The sequence below is a fragment of the Aphidius gifuensis genome, linkage group LG3, assembly GCF_014905175.1.
Source record: "Aphidius gifuensis isolate YNYX2018 linkage group LG3, ASM1490517v1, whole genome shotgun sequence".
In the NCBI taxonomy this organism is placed as follows: domain Eukaryota; kingdom Metazoa; phylum Arthropoda; class Insecta; order Hymenoptera; family Braconidae; genus Aphidius; species Aphidius gifuensis.
In genome coordinates, this window is record NC_057790.1 from 16,295,928 (window position 1) to 16,313,940 (window position 18,013).

General features: G+C 28.5%; 1 protein-coding gene across 3 annotated transcripts in view; it reads right to left on the minus strand.

The window, feature by feature from the left end:
• The window catches only part of LOC122852144 (zinc finger protein rotund-like), a 96,561-nt gene that overhangs the window by 47,694 nt on the left and 30,854 nt on the right, over positions 1–18,013 (minus strand). For 2 of the 3 annotated variants that reach the window (XM_044151762.1, XM_044151761.1), the window contains exon 2: positions 12,445–12,738. In XM_044151762.1, the coding sequence (XP_044007697.1) occupies positions 12,445–12,738 (294 nt within the window). The remainder of the gene's footprint in view (positions 1–12,444; positions 12,739–18,013) is intronic. The other variant, XM_044151763.1, reaches the window with a different exon arrangement.

Sequence of the window (18,013 nt, forward strand, 5' to 3'; positions counted from 1 at the left end):
TTCGAGTTCAATGGCCTCTCTTTCTTTTTATTGCGTCGACCCTATATGAGCAATATATATATATTGCTTATATAGTACCAAAGGGCCAAAGGATATATCTTGACTGACCTTGTTTCCCTTCTCAGGACCCTTAAAATCTCAGCCTAATACCCTTGACTTTTGTTTCAAATCAACCATGTCTTTTATTTTATTATTTTAAAAAAAAAAACTTTCTCACTGAATTTAAATATCTTTCTCTTATTTTTACGTAAAATTTCATATATATCTGATTTATTTCCATGATAATTTAGAAATAAGTGTACAGTGGGAACTTTTTTTGTTTCATTTTTTTTAGTTGTATATAGTTTTAGAAATATTTTAAATAAATTTTTATAGATTATATGAGAGGGTCGAAAGTGATTTGGTGATCATAAATTATTTTATTAATCAACTAGTTTCATGCATCTTAAAATTTATTAATTATTATCAATTTTTATTTATTGTTTTATTAGTTGACAAAAATAATCATAATTCCAAAACGACTTTGATAAAATTATTGAAATTATTTTTCTAAAAAGGAATTATATGATTTCAAAAATTGACTGAAGTTTTTTATATATTTTTCAAAACTATTCATAAAGCTTTTAATTGAGTTTGATTGAGTGATTTCGAGTGAAATGATTAGGTGATTTTACTCCTGACAAACTCGTTCTATTTATATTTCTAATAATTAATTTGATGAAGTGATATTATGTCAATAAAAATAAACCAACAATACTCTGTGCATAGTAAATAATATGTCCAAGGCCACTTGTCAAGATATGCTTACCCAGGTATTTTTACACGATGCAATATTTATAAAAAAAAATTTCAAACAAAGAAAGAAGGGGTGCAAATCATATTTGTACTGGCAGTGGTGGATAGGGTAAAATTGACAACTCTATATAGATATACATCTATCACTGCATGATGAGATACTTGTATGTGACCAAGAATGGTTTGAAGGTATTGGATTTTGTACATAGATATATGATAGGCAAGAAAAAGTATAGTGGTATAGCAAAAGAACGCCGACGCCCCCATAGAAAAAAAAAAAAAAAAACATGGAAGGAGATTCAATATTTTTTATTTTATAGATATATTTTTTTTTATCTCTGCGATATTACTGCTGTTGGGCGGGAAAAAGGCGAAATAGAGTCTAGGAAAGGGAAAAAAGATAAGAAATAAAAAAAAAAATAAAAATAGGAAATGACGTGGGAGAAAAAGAAAAAATCAAAACGGTCAAAGAATAAAAAAAAAAAAAATTGAAAGACCTGTGCTGCAGCCTCCAGAGTCATCGTCGTATGTACACTATATAGACATACACATTAACGTACATACATGGAGGAAAGCATGTGTAAAATATATACCTGTATGTGAGTATGTGTGTAGAAGAGAAAAAAAATATATATAAGGGGAGGGTATGAGTAGAAGAAAAATGGAGGCGAAAAATTGGAAGAATAGAGAAAAAAAGTTGATAAAAAAGAAAAAAAAAAAAATTGTAAAAATGTTGGAGGTAACAGCGGGAAAAAAATCAGGCAGCCTAGGAAAAGAACGTTGGGGTGTATGGTAGGTGGGTTGGGTGGGTGGGTGGGTAGATGGAGAAGAGAAAAAAAAAAAAAATCAACCACCATCACCATGGTGCACATGCGTGACCGTTCGCGTACGAGGCGGTGTATTGATCAGCCAAAGAGCCCCACGACGCCAGTCGTCCTTTTCTGGAGCCTTGTTTTTTATTTCGGCACACATATAAAAGTATAACAAAGAGTGTGGTATGAGAACACCACCACCACCACCACCACCACTACCATCCAAGTGGCCTGGAGAAAAAAGTAACTATATTTGCTACTGGTTGTATAGAAAAAAAAAGGCTTAGTTTTTATTACTATATATCTACCTCTCATCCTCTTTCGAATGACCTAGCCCAACGGTCCCCATCACACATCAAAATGCCAAAAGACATACGTGACATGTATTTTTTTTACCTTATACTGTTTTACTCTTTTTTTTTGTTTTTTGTTTGTTTCTCATTGTTTAGAAAACTCAATGTGACGCAAACAAAAGAAATTAAGCTGTTTGTATAAATGTACACAGACAAGAGTAACGAATGACTTCAATATCTTTATATTATATTATTTTGCTTGTATTTATATATACCATAAAAAATTCTATTGGATTTTTGTAACTTTATTGCTACTCTTTTGCTTAATACAATAAAAGAAAAAACAAAGTTTTTCAAGTGCATGCGATAACGATAAATTCATCTTCAGTGTTGACATAATCATTCAAACATTATTTGAATAAAAAAAAATGTTTTTCCAATGGTATTAACACGAAAAAACAACTGTTTCAAATAAAATCCAAAAATAAAAAATGAAATAAAACACTTATAATAATAATAGTCATAAATATATGATAAATTATATGAGAAAAAACAGACATAACACGAGGTGGGGTATATTATCTTGGATATTAAAATCTGGCACTGTGTGTGTGTGTGTAAATATAATAGTCCCTTTTAATGTATAGAGTAATTACACACACAAAGAGTCAAATTTCAGGGTCAACCTCAAACACCCTCGTCGTGGTGGTATATGGGTTTCGAGGGTTCAAGGAAAAATTGGGTGATAAATCGATGCCACCTTGGTGAAAATATTTCTCTCTAAATTTTCCATAATAACTTTGTAATTCAATGATAAAATTGTGAATTATTTTTGAAAAAATGATTGACAATGTGAATTATTAAATTCTGTATATATATAGTATTGTTAATACAATTAAAAATAATTAATGGAAATTGAAACTATTGAAAGAATAAAAAAGAGTAAAAATAATATAGTCCATAAATAGAACAAGTGGCTAATGTGATGATAGATGTCATTAATGTCATCGAAATTTAACAAAAATAACTCTGAAGTAATATGTAGCACTCGTATATAAAAATATATTACAACATATGTGTTCCCACAAGTTTAAAGATTCATATATACACAAGTCTTTTATATATATTATCTTTTTATTTTTACATTTTTTTTTTATTATTTATTTTATTTCTTCGCGTGTCCCCTTCTAAGCAGAGTTATAATTTCAGAGACATAATTCCAGTGTCTTCATGAAGAAGAAAAAGAGAGAAAAAAAAAAAAAGAGGATAAATTTTGAGATTGTAGAGTACTTTAATGAATAAGGATAGACATAAAAAAACACATGTGGTCTATATCTTGAGATGATCATGTGATCTAACACTGGCTTCTTCTTGAAAAATCATCCAACATATGTTGATGACCGAGTTAAACATATAATAAAAGTATCTGAATAATATTTTACGTAAAAATTTGAAGCCTTAAAAAGAGCTGCTGGTTGATAAATATACTAAAAATGAAAATAAAAAAAAAAATAAGCATAATATGTAAAAGAGACAAACGACAAAATTCAACAGTTGGTCCTGTAATGGTGACTACAGTGTTGCTTGATGATATTCTATATATCTCTTGTTTTATATATACTCAACTCGACTCACCGCAACCAGTTTAAATTTAAAATTTTGATATATATTATAATGTCGATATGCATTACACGCAACAACCTGCACTCTTGTGTTATTATGTATATTCAAGGACCAAGTGTTTGACTCACTTTGGCATTTTTATAAATCTTTTATTATATATTTTTATGCTGTTGTTGATATATAATATTTTAAATATATACAAAAATAAATAGAAACTGAAAATAAAAAATTTTCATGAATGGAATTTTTTTATTTCTCATATTAAGAGTATTTTTTTTTTAATCAAAAATTTTTTAGCAAAATTCCAAACATTCAAATCAAGTTATTTTCATTATTTTTATTTTATATTTACATCAGATATATTTATGGGAAAAATATTATTATTATTTTGAAATCAGTGGCATTATTCATTGATTAAAAAATTTTTATAAAAAAAAAAAAACAACAAGTAAAATAAATCATTGTCAATTTAATCAGAAAAATGATAAAAAAAAAACTAATAAATTATATAAAAATAAAAAAAAAAATGAAATCTTATTGATAAAGAAAAATATATAAAAAAAGGAGAAATTTGAACAAGCCAATCACGACATCTTGTTGCATTTAAAATTTATATGTAGAAAGTGTATTTGTGTTAGTTTATATTTGTGTATCTGTGTTTGTAAAATTTTTGAATGTAAAGATTTTATTTTATAGAAAATTTTCACTGTTCTATTTTCGACTATATAACACCAATGCTATTTTAAAGCTAAAGAAAAAATATAGTCACTTCCAGACAATTTGCATATAAAATTTTTACAACCCTCAATGGCAGCAGCCAGCCGTGCGCCAGATATTCTTTTCGTTTTCTGGTTCCTTGCATAAGCTTTGATTGCGGAAACTATAAACCGATATGCTTTTTTTTTTTTTTTATATATTTATTTTTTCTTTTGTATTTTCTCATCAAGCATGCGGGTCAGTTACATTTTCCGGTTAATTTTCTTTTGTTCTGATAAACATGTATATACTGTGATGCTTTCATTCAAATGTCAATCTTTTTTGGCATCTCGAATTGCCAAAACATCAGCTAAAAAAAATCAATACACTGTTGGAAAAAAAAATGTAAAAGTTAATATAAATCTGATTAAAAAAAAGACTTTACCCTTTTTGTGCTAATTTTATACAGTACAGTTTGTTTAATTACCACGCAAAGTGGCAATCTCAGGATTTAGAAAATACATAGCACAAAAGTTTTTGAACTTGCACTTTTTTTAATTTTAAAACTGTAAGGTTTTAACATCGCCAAATTGACTTTCCTCACATTTAGTTGTTATACATACAAGGTCCTCAGAAAGTAATACCTATCAGCTAAAATAAAAATAATAAAATTCTTGATTAAAAAAAAAACTTAAATTTAAAAAATGATGGTATTGATTACGTTTGATGAAGATGCCATATATTATAGACAACACCTGGTAATCGTGACATTGTTGTCACGAGTATATCTGGCGTCTGCTCTCAAAATTCTTTGGCGTTAAATTTCAAGAAGAATTTATTTACCCCTTTTTTTTTCTTTTCGACATATATGCCTTTTTTAGTGGTGGTGATAGTAGTAGTAGTAGAAGAAGTTTTAGTGTCGTGGTAGTAGTGGTATTTGTGTGGCACGACAGAGAATTACACGAACATGTACCTGCGATGTAAATGTAGGGCACTGAGCCAAACTTTGTCAGGGTCACTTCATTCATCCCCCAGATGAATACACTGCACATGAATTTTATTATAAAAATATTTATTTAAATATTAGTAATAAAAAACAAAATGTAATTTTTAAACTTTGAATAATTTTAATTGTTTAAATTAATTTTTAATTTTTTATATTTATTTTAACAAATAAATCAAGTGTTAATTATTTTATTTAATTTTAGAATTTAAAAGTATATGAATTTCTTTAATTTCATAGAAAATTAACATTTATAATATCTACTGTTAATTAAAATATTAAATACTCAGTTTAAATATACATATTTTCAACAATAATTATAATATTGTTTTCTTTTTTTTTTTTCAATAATTATTAACAAGTTTTTTCAATTATTTCAATTTTTTTATCAATTATATATATTTTTTTTTATATGAAAATGATACTTATGCTATAATATACTTGGCTTATTCACAAAATAAAAAATATATAATGAAATAAAAGCACAATGATCTCAATCAAAAATGAAAATGAAAAAAAAAAATTAAATAAATAATTCAAGCTTTATGAAAAAAACAATAAAGGAAAAAAAATTTTGTCTTGTTTCACGAGATGATAGGGAGCTAGTGGTAAATTTTACGGCACTGTGGTGATATAGTTGAGGGTGAGTAGGTCAAACTTTACGATCTGTGTGTCTAGACGTCATTTTGCACCCCCGTATTGAGCAGTAAAAACGTTTTAAGAGGCTGTTTTACCAGCGCACTCAGTAACCGTCGGGGTTTGTTGATGGAAAATGAAAATAGGTGTACGCGAGGATATGCGAAAAGAACAGCTATATCACGATAAAAAAATATTATTTTTTTTATTTAAAAAAAAAACTGATTCGCTTCGAATACCTAGAGCTTTTATGTCTTTGTCTAGACGCTTGATTCTTCTTGTGCTTTATTCTTCATATTATTATTTTTCACATTGGAATATTATCTTTGTTTATATATATTTTCTAAAAAAAAAGAAAACAGAAAAACTCGGTCAGTCGTAAATTTTTTTTTTATACTAAAAATATAATATATTTTTATGTATGATAAATTTTGATTGAGTTGATTTTTTTTTATATCATTTAGTTATTTAATCAGGCACTTGCAAGGATTTATATATTTTATTTCTTGTGATTGTTAAGTTTCGTTTGATGGTGTGATGCATGATACTTTGCAGAGAAAATAGTTTTAAAACAGTGTCTGTTTTTCATCATGCATTAAACACGTGACCCATTCAAACACTGACTCGTTTGTTGTACAAAGAGTCAGGCAGCTATAATCTATATATCTAAACTAAATAATATCACACAGTACTGGATGACTTGAGTTAAATTTAAAAAAAAAATAAATATAAATAACATAAAATGCAAATGAATATACTTGTTGGATTATTTTTTCAAGAGGTATATATTATATATTTTTTTTATCATATAAAATTCATATCCAGAGATACTTTTTCTTCATAGAATCAATTGAGATTATATTTTTGTAGTACACTTTGAAAAATTATATACTAATTACTTTAGATAAAATTACAAGAAATTTTTTATTTTTTTACTTTTATAATAGTGCATGCGTGGATCAATATGAGCCTGAATTTTTCCCATCAATGTTGTCCAACAAAACTATATAGAAGAATCATCGATTCATCGCACTTTTTTGACGTCTGTCAACCGGATAATTATGATCGATGATTCACTGTTATTTTCAATCCTATATATATGTTTCAACTGTATTTTTTTAATTTTATTTTTGTGCTTCCCTCTGTGCATAAACTGCTCAAGCCCATTTCGCGTTTCATCGTTCCTAAGTATTACCTCAAGCGTCCACATCACGTACGCTTAAATATTTTTGATTATTCAACAACATCAAGACACATGTCCACATATCACACCAAGCTAATCTTACTTTGTTGAATGTTCCCATATCACTGATTCAAATATTTAAATTTTATGTCATTAATAAAAATTAAAGAGACATCACTGGGCCATCATGACATTAGGGGTGACCCTTTTATTCATTGACGCATTTTTTACGCTTTACGTTATACCTTACTGGCTATAGACGCATATAACCTGAAAATCATGATGATGATAATGATGATGATGATGATTATCATGGTAGCAATGGTAGTGGTGATAGTTTTATATATACTATACAACTTTACAGTTGTATTGGTGATGAGGGAAGGGTTAACAATATAAAGGGCGGATCTTTTGTTTTACCTGGTCACCCTATGATACCGTGAGACTATACATGTAGGTACTTATAAAGCTTCTTCATGGTATAATCCATCTTTAACTTCATATGTATACCTCCTGCATTTACGGTTCAGCCTTTTTATCATATATATGTTTTTTAAAACAGCTAGAAAACAATGTCTCATTTATTTATTTATAGTTAAAGTTAATCTCATTGTGGATTAGAATGAAGTTATAAAAGTACGCAAGTATCAATCATATTTTAAAATTAAATTATCGATGATTGAAAATCTGTATAAATCTAAATCTAATGACAGAAATTTGTGTATTACTATTAGCTAAATCATTCAAAAAATAATAATCTTAATAATGTTATTTTTTTTTCTTTGTCAAATCACTTTTTTGCAGCTTTTTTATTCCACCGTTGAGATCATTAAATGGCTGATATGTGATGGCTAGACATCTGCTGGTATAATTGTTGCATCGTCACCAGGGAAAATAATTTTCGACCCTTGCTTAGATAAAAAAAAAAAAAAAATAATAAAAAAAATTGTTGTCATCGAAGACGCCCTGCTGCGTTTATATGTATTGTTTAGGATTATAATTTTAAAAGCCCGATGATCGGTGGAAAATAAAATGAAAATAATATAATATAAAAAAAAAAATAAAAATAAGATACACCACTGACTGCAGTGTGTGTGTGTGTAACACAAAGAGAAGACATTTTCGTGGTAAAGGTTTAAGCCGATGTACCATTGAGTGTCACAACATTTGGCCTTGTTCGTAAAATTATGAGACATCTCCACCTATTTTAACAACTCTCAACCCTTCGACAACCCTATTCATTTTTATTTTGCACTGTTTTTATTATATATTCAGGTCCAAGTGCAAAAATTGGTGTGTGTGTGTTTATTCAACTGGAAAAACTAACCCTGACAACCCTTTTATTTTATAAAAAATTATTGTTATTTATTAATTTTTTAATAATACATAATATATACGAAGATGAAAAAAATTCATTAATAATTTCTGTGTTTGAATATAGTAGTCGTGATAAAGCTCTATAAACTGTTTAGGAAAACTTATTAGTAAAATTCGCAGAGTAAAATTTATGATAAGAAAATCATGGTGTCAAAATCTTTTCAAGCATAATATCACGTGTAATTACAGGTAAATGTAATCTAGCTGCCTTGATTTATTTTTTTAAATAATTAATTCTTAGTGACATTTAATCGAGGGGAAATTGCGTTTTGAACATATAGTTGTTGATAAAAAATTTCAGTATGCTAATAATTAGTGAGCATGGACCACTAAAATTTGGAGACGCAATGTATCTTGAAGTAAAAAAATAAATTCTCATATAGTTTGCATTGATAAATAAATATATTTATATATAATAAAAAACATATTGATTGTTGAAATTAAAAAGTAATTTAAAAGTGCTGTCAATATTAATAAAATTATAGATTCATTTTTCAATAATGCAAATTAGTTTTAAGCAGCGAATGAAAAATCTCGATTTGAATAATTTAAAGTAAGCATATTTGATTGACTTAAAAACACAAAAATTAAATGAATCGAATAAATCATTATTAATATTTTAAATCCTCAAAATCATCGGCAATTTGATTCAAAATTAAATCATGTTGTCACCAAAATTTTTTATGAATAACCCCTCGACTATCCGTCATGCAGGTAAAAAATTTCTAAATGGTACAGTATACAATTGATTATACTTTTGTTAATTTTTTACAAAAATTCCAAATAAAAAAAAAAAAATTACGACAAGCATGTCAATTTTTATGGAATGTTACATAGAAAAAAATCAGTATTTTTATCTTTGGGTATCAGTATGCAATGAAGCCTATCATATAAAGTTGCAACATCCTCTAAAAATATCATTCACACTTTTTTCTTCAATTTTTTTTATCTCAAATATTACAAATATTTGCAGTGCATATACCACCTGGTTGTTGTTGTTGTTGTTGTTAATGAAGAAATCAACCGAATTCTTATCCACGTTTCATTGACCCAGCATTCTTTTGAAGCCAAAAATTTGCGACATTTGGCTTCTGGGCATATATCGAGTCCTATACAAACGCATTATCATACTCTGATGAATACCATTTAATTCCTTCAGACCGGTGAAGCAAGTTTTATGACGATAAAAAAAACCCCGGAAAAAAAAAAAATCCCAACGAATAATAATTAAAAGCATATATAAAAAAAATGAGTAAAAAACGGTTTCTTCATGGGAGCTTGATATAAAAAAATTTGAGCAAAAAAAAAAAAATCATAATAAAAAAGTCAGTTGACTAGGATATACTGGTGGGCCAATGCCGCACCACTCATTCATCCCCTTTTAAACAATACCTTGGAATGCCCTGGCCCGGGGCCCGCTATATTATATAAAATGTCGTTAGTACATATTTGCATTTATTTCCTTGGCCAATATATGTATAAAAGAACCGGCCAAAAAAAACACTGATCGTGGTTGTGTTTAAAAAAAAAGAGGATGTAGAAAAAAAATTTTACAAAAAAAAAAATAGTATTTTTAAGGCTCCACATGCATCATATATATACGGGGGTTTGTTTTTTATATTTAATTTTTTTTTTAACTCGTTGCTTCACCCTTTTTCTGCTCTTCTTCTTCATTCAGCACCTTCGTCGTCCAGGAACCATTATTTTAATTCTCGTGGGATGGGTGAAAGAGGGGGCCAAGAAATACTCGCCGTGATCAACTATTTTGCATAATCTCACTAGGGTAGTTTTTTTTTTTTTTTATTTTTTTTTTTTTCAGCACACTACAAACCTTCTCACACCCTTAAGTGGTATCTGCGTACCCAATGTTTTGCATTTTTCAACTCGTTGTTACTTTGCTCTTTTATATTCAATTTTCCTATTTCTTTTCTTTAACGTCATCACAACGTTCTTGTGTATTGGTAAATACATATATGTATATATACTATTTACACTGTATATATATATAAACGTAACCCTTTGTATGAAAAAAACCAGCTCCTAAAAACATTATCCTAAATACTCCTAAGCGTTTTAATGGATTATGACCGTAGATGCGTAAATAAAAAAAATATGTCTTAAAAATTTAGACCACCCGCTGGGCATAAGTAAATAATTTCAATACTATAGTTAATTTATTTTTATGAGACAATGTATATGTAGTTGGTAAAAATAAATATATATATATTTTTTTGGTTCCCAAGAAAATTTTTATACGGACACTTGAGATAAAAATTTTTGTCACCCATCGTAAAAAATTTCCATTTGCAAATGCAGGAGAGCCATTAAGGGCCCTTGAGTAGCCTAAAAGGGACTCAAGTGAGAGGTGGTCCCAAAAAAATATATATGCCTTGGGGTCAAAAATGCATATTATTATATGATTGTCTTGAACCTAAAATACTTTTTGGGGCCCTTATGCAAAACAACGCGTTTTCATAGTTCTCCCTGATGGTCCAGTATGGATGTTAACTAGACATTGGTGTCTCTTATAAAAATTATTTGCATATTATCTCACGGTTATTTGCATATTCTGGATTATTTAAATCATTCAGTTATTGTTTGAGGCCTTGTTTTTAGGATCTACTGTCTTTTCAACTGTACTCAACTGTCTCGAGAGGTATACCCAGTCTCATCCTAGCTCGTACATCATTTAAATTAAATTCATTTTACCCCCCTTTAAACTATGGAACACCGGTCTCTATGTGTATCCTAATTTTCGAATTGAAAAAACAAACGTTCATGGCTGATGTGTATATAACTAAATAAAAAAATATATCTTGTATTATTTTACTGTGTGCGATGATATTTAATTTAGGCATTTATTTAGAGATGGGAAGTGAAATAAGAGAGGGTAAATAAGCTTGTGGGAAATTATCTAGGCATGTACATCATTAACAAATTTAACAAACGTTTTGTGTAAATCTAGTATTGTTATAAAAATTAAGATAAAAATTATTGTAAAAAAAATTAAATATATAAATTACTTTGTCAAAAAATTAAATAAATTAAATTCGTTTGAGGCAGATGTTGGGTTAATAAAAAAAAAAACAAAAAATAATAATAATCTTTTGATTAGACAAAAAAAAAAAAATTGTGAAAAAAAAATATTGTTAGGAAATAGAACACAGGAAAGGATCGGTATAACACGCCAAAGGTAAAAAGCAAAAAAAAAAATTAATTTGAATATTACAGATTGAAAAAATGCGAAGGAACGCGTGCAAAAAAAAAAAAGTACCAAAAAAAAAAAAAACAGAATGGAGCAAAAAAAAAAAATTTTTTTTCTCACTGAGCACAATCGAGTGCAGGAAGCTGCACCGTTAGGCCCTGAGACAAAAGGGGAAAGGGCATGACCATACACACACCTTGTGTTTTACTGGACTGTCATCCTATGAATACTTCCAAAAAAAAAAAAAAAAATCTACTAAAATTATATATCTATTCAAATGAGCATCCCTCGGTTGGATAAAAAAAATATATTTTTTGTCCAACCCAAAGTAAAAAAAAAAAAAACGAATTAAAATAAAATAATATATAAAGAAAAAAAAAAACATATCCTCGTCATTCCACTTTTTTTTCCAGCTTCTTTCGTCTCCTTCCGCATTTCCGTTTGTTTGTTGTTTACTTGCTTCACGCGTAGGGATCAGATGCTAGAGATCAGGCTTCAGATCAGATGCTAAAAAATGCAAAGTACCCACCCAACCCTTTTGCCCGCTGACTAACTTTTATTTCATGCGTTCTTTTAGTGTCGTCACCCTTATATTTCTACTATTTTTTTATATCATTTTTTTCTCTTTTTTTTTTTGTGTGTACTCTAACTCTAATCCCCACACAGGTCTAGACTAAAATTATGCAGGCAAATATATTATGTAAGAATATTTTTTTTACAAAACATGTGGTAGAGATTGAAACAGAAAAAAAAAAAATTAAAAAAAGGGTAAAACAATGTATGTAAAATGATTTTTTTTTTCGGGGAAAATATAAACTTACGTCACTTGTTATTCCGTTGTTCCATGGATATGATGGTTGTGATGGTGATTGTTGTTGATGATGGACACCCCCAACACCAGTAGTTGAGTGGGGGTTGTGAATGTGTTCGGCCATGACACTGACCCAATGGGCCAGTCCCCCACTACCAGGACCCCCACCACTTGTTGCACCTGCTCCGGTTACGCCATTGCCATTCGTTCCATTTGTTGCATTAACCCCACCGCCAACGGCACCATCTTCACCACCTTCAGACCAAGCAAACGATGCTTTCTGAAAGTAGAAATTTGATGGATACTGGTATTAATTGTTATGCTTGCTCTCAAACAATATAATTGTTCATTTTAAAAATAATATAAAATTGTTGAAAAATAAATTTTCATTAGTTAAATATACAAGGATCTAGAAAATATATCAGAAGCTTTGTGGTGATCAGTGAAGGTAAATGCTAAAATAAAAAAAACTTGAAAAATATTAACAGTGAAACCCTCATGAAAATATTTCACCGAATTTACAAGAGTTTTGATGAAAAATCCGGAAATTGCTTTCAATTTTTTCCATTGAAAAATATTAAGTTACGGAAAACTGTCAGATAAATCCGGAGAACGTTTTTTTTACGGTGAGAATCTAAGAAAATCCCCAAATTGTGAGATTCAGTGAGTTAACGGAGTAATTTTTTCACAAGGGTTTGCGCAAAATTATGAATAACTGACCTCTGCTGAATTAATATCATTACTGTCATCACGATGAAGTGCTAAATTACGTGGAAAAGCAGACACAGTACTGACAGTTAAATTTTTCGAATCTTTATAATCCTTCAATGCATCTAAATTGTCTTTAATATTTGCAAAATTTTCTTTAAAATCAATATTACGATTTAATACTGATTTTCCTAAAACAACTCGTGCCAATAAACTTTTATAAATGTCATTTGATAATGAAAATTTTTCTTCAACTTCATCAACGTTAATATTATCCTCATCAACAACAATATTCAACATATTATTTGCATCATTTTTGCATGAATTTATGTCATTTGATGTTTCACTGTCAACTCCAACCGACGAATTTGACTCAACACTGATATTCGACATTTTTCAAGTCTATTAATTCACTAATAAAATTAAAAATTTATCAATTATTAAGATAAACATATTTACACAATGTCAAAATAAATATTCAACAATTTATTTATTTATTATCACTCAACTATTGCTTGTTGATATTAAAAAAAAAAACTTTTAAAAAATTCACAATATAATATATTTTGATTATTAATATGTAAATAAACAAATTAATTTATTATATTTATTATGATTTAGGAACTTTTTGCGTGCGCATATTATTACGCGAGGTAACTTGTAATTGGTTGGCTAATTAACGCGGGAAATATTCAAGGTTTTCGTGGCCACGAGGTAAGAGCATGCACCATATTTATTAACCAAACGTTAGGTATATTTTATCTCACTTATTTTCTCCTTTAAATATTTTATTTTCAATTAAATTTTATAGATTTATTTGTTTTTTTTTTAATTGGACGAACTCTTTATAGTTTTCTTGTTGCTATATTATTTAAAATAGGAACTTTGGTAACTTGTTTTTCATTCACAACATTTGGCTATTATTATTTTGATTTATCACATGGTAATGTTACATCGCCGAATAGGATAAACGTTCTTTTTATCATTTTGAATATCATTTCACTACCGTTCAATGTCATTCCACGTGATGAATTTTCCATTTCTTTTTTTTTTTTTTTTTGAATTTTTAATTACTGCAATTTGCCTGATGACACTTAATGTGGTATGCCCGGCGGCCAAATAGGCCGACCGAGCTTGCAATCTTCAGGTTTCAATTTAGTTAATATAACTTGCACGTGTTCGAACTGTTTATGAAAAAAAAAATTTTAATATATTTTTAATAAATAAAAATTATTAAAATAAATATTGATTTATATTTTTTATCATATTTTTATTAAAATTTTTTAACGTCAATATTTCATTTATAAAATTCACAGAAAAAATAAGAATTACTATTTTTTTTCTTCGACTAATCATTTTTAAAATTTTTATTTTTTGCAGTCTTCATCTGGATGATATGACAATATTTAAATTTCACTTGTAACATTGTCATTTTACAAAAATATTATTTATTTATTTATTGTTTTTCAATTGCCAAATTTTTTTTATACAAACAGATGCAGACAAACCGCGCGACTGGTTGATGCAGTCCGCAGCAGAGTATAAGGAAGCGGAAGCTGGAAAATGGGGGACCAGCATATATACACTCCTCACGGGGTAGCCTTCTTTTTTCGCAAGAAAACGGGCGCGCACGCTTCGTCGCGATGGCACTGGCCAACGCCATAGCGTCGTCGTCGTCGTCTTCTTCGTTTTCTTCTTCATATTGCTTTTATTTTTCTTGTTGTTCTTTTTTATCATAATTCTTCATATTTTTCATTACGATTATCATCATCATCATCGTCATCATCATCATCTTGATCTTCTTTAATGTCTCGTTTGACTTCTTCGTTCTCTTTGCTTATTGCTTCGCGCTGTTGATGTCTTCCAATTTCTTTTTTTATTACTCTCATGTTGTAATTTCTCTTCATTTAAAATTAAAAAAACAAAAAAAACTAATTTCCATAATAACACACGCAATCTCGCTGAATAATAGCTACAAAAAATTTTTTCCAGTTTTGTGTTGAAGAAAATTCTACTGGAGTATATCGATAACCAGAAAAGAAATAGAGTAAAACGATGGAAAGCGTAGAGGACACGAGAGAAATAAAATAAAAAATAAAATACAATGATTCAGTCAAAATGAAAAAAAATAAAAAGGATACGTCGCAAACCCCCAAGAAATAACCAATATAATTTCATATATAGGTAGTATCCAGCAAGGTACCATCCCGCCAGTTACCTCCGTCCCCTGGTTCACCAACTATATATATATTTACCTATTTTTTTTCTCCCACTCACTCCCTCTTGCCTCATTGAATTTTTTTTCTACATTTTTTTTTCTATCTAGAATTGAAAAAAATGAAAATAATAATAAGACTTTCAAGCCACGAAAGGGGATGAAAAAAGAAAACAAAATTTCATCGGTTGGGGATGTTGAGACTCTTGTAGAAGGGGCACTAAGAAAGACAACTTGCGCAGTGCAGTTTGAGCAAAAAAAAAAAATTATTTTTTTCGTACATTGCACAAATATTGCTATATATAAAAAAAACTTTTCTATAACATCCATCACAACTCTAGCGAAATATACACACACATGTACACATATATTTTTATATAAAATGTGGTTAAGAAGAACAAGAAAATATAGTTGATGAAAAAAAAGAAGAAAAAAAAAAAAAAAAAAAAACAATGTTGAAAAAGGTGGATGAAGGACATACATCGATTGGTATATATTGTGTGCTACTGTGCTCGTATATAGACACACACAACTTATTGGACTTGTATAAAAATATCTTATTCTTTCAAGTTGAACACTTGAATTTAAGGATCTCCTAATGATTCAATAAAAATTAATACTTATAGTGTATTTATAAATAAATATTATTCAACAATATTATAGCTGAATGGTTTTTTTGAAATCAGCCTATTGATTAAATGCACCTACTGATATATTGCCTCGATAAGTATAGTTATCATTTACTACTAAAACATTATTTTCTGATACCCCTATACCATTTTTAAATGTTTGACTCACTCATTCGTTTAAGACTTTTTTGTGTGATCATGGCATGCCGACTTTATATAAAAAACCATCAAATATTTATAATTTTTACAAACCTTCGAATAACAACGATTTTTTTTTTTTACTTATCTTATTATTTTCTATTATCATATAGACTTGTTATAAACATTTACATTTGTATAAGAATCACGGAATTCCATCGATACATATATATATACACAGACACATGCATATTTTTGTCAACTAAATTCTTATCACATTTTTATAAATATATATTGCATGTATTATATATATATTCAAAAATAACAGACAAGGAGCTTGTCACTAGTGTACAACTATAATTTCATGCTAGCATATTTTTCGTAGTCAAATTGTAGTCAGGATATATTTACTGGTATACTCTCAAGTAATCATCACAGTTATTGAAATTATTTGACTGTAATTATTCGTTTAGTCATTTTATGTAGTTGAAAAGGTGTTTATTCGTACAGTCAATCGTACTTATATAGTCAATTATCCAAAAATAAATTTGAAAAAAAAAAAAAAACAATAATGAAATGCTTTGCTAAAATATTAAAATTTATTTTCTACTTCCAATAGACATCATGATAAGATAAATAAGTAAATTATTAACAAATACTCTTTACTGTATTCATCTATAATACTCAAGGCGGGTATTTACTATTTTTTTTTTATCTGCAGTTACTTTGTAATCATGATGATTAGGTCTTTTTGAGATCTCATAGAGATCTCTTCTAAATCTCGTTTGTAAGACGGATATAGATTTTTCAATGACAAATTGAAAAAGAATTGAAGAAAAATTAGAGACGAATTAGAGATAAATTGAACAAGTTAACAGTGATCAACTTTTTGAACTTTTTTTACAGTAAATATCTACTTGCACTGACTCCGACTTGACGTTGTTATTTGAAGATGGTTTCTAAAATTGACCTAAATATGGGTAAATAAATTTTTTTAATTCAATCATAACACAATAAAATAAGTAAACATTCAAATTTTGAAATTCAACAATATCTACTTGCACCAGCTTCAACTCTGACCTTAAGTCCGACAGCTGACTCTGACCTTAAATCCGACTCTACGTTTTTTTAAAGAAAAGGATTCTGAAATTGACCTAAATATGTGTAAATAAATTCTTTTAGTTTAATAATAACACAATGGAATAGATTTTAGAACACCTAAATTTTGAGATTCCACAGTATTTACTTGCACCAGCTCTAACTCCGACCTTAAGTCTGACTCTGACCTTAAATCGGACTCTACGGTTTTTTTGAAATATGGATTCCAAGATTGACCTAAATATGTGTAAATAAATCCTTTTAATTCAATAATAACACAATTAAATCAGTAAACATTTAAATTTTAAAATTCAACAATATCTACTTGCTCCAGCTCTCTCTGAATTCTCTCTGACCTTAAGTCCGACTCTGACCTTAAGTCCGATTCTAACCTTAAATCAGACTCTACGGTTTTTTTGAAATATGAATACTATAAGATTAACCTAAATATGTGTGAATAGATTCTCTCAATTCTATAATATCACAATTAAATAAGTAAACACTCAAATTTTGAAATTCAACAATATCTACTTGCACCAGCTTTAACTCTGACCTTAAGTCCGACAGCCAACTCTGACCTTAAATCCGACTCTACGTTTTTTTTAAAAAAAGGATTCTGAAATTGCCCTAAATATGTGTAAATAAATTCTTTTACTTTAATAATAACACAATTAAATAGATAAACACCTAAATTTTGAGATTCAACAGTATTTACTTGCACCAGCTCTAACTCTGACCTTAAGTCCGACTCTGACCTTAAATCCGACTCTACGATTTTTTTTGAAATATGG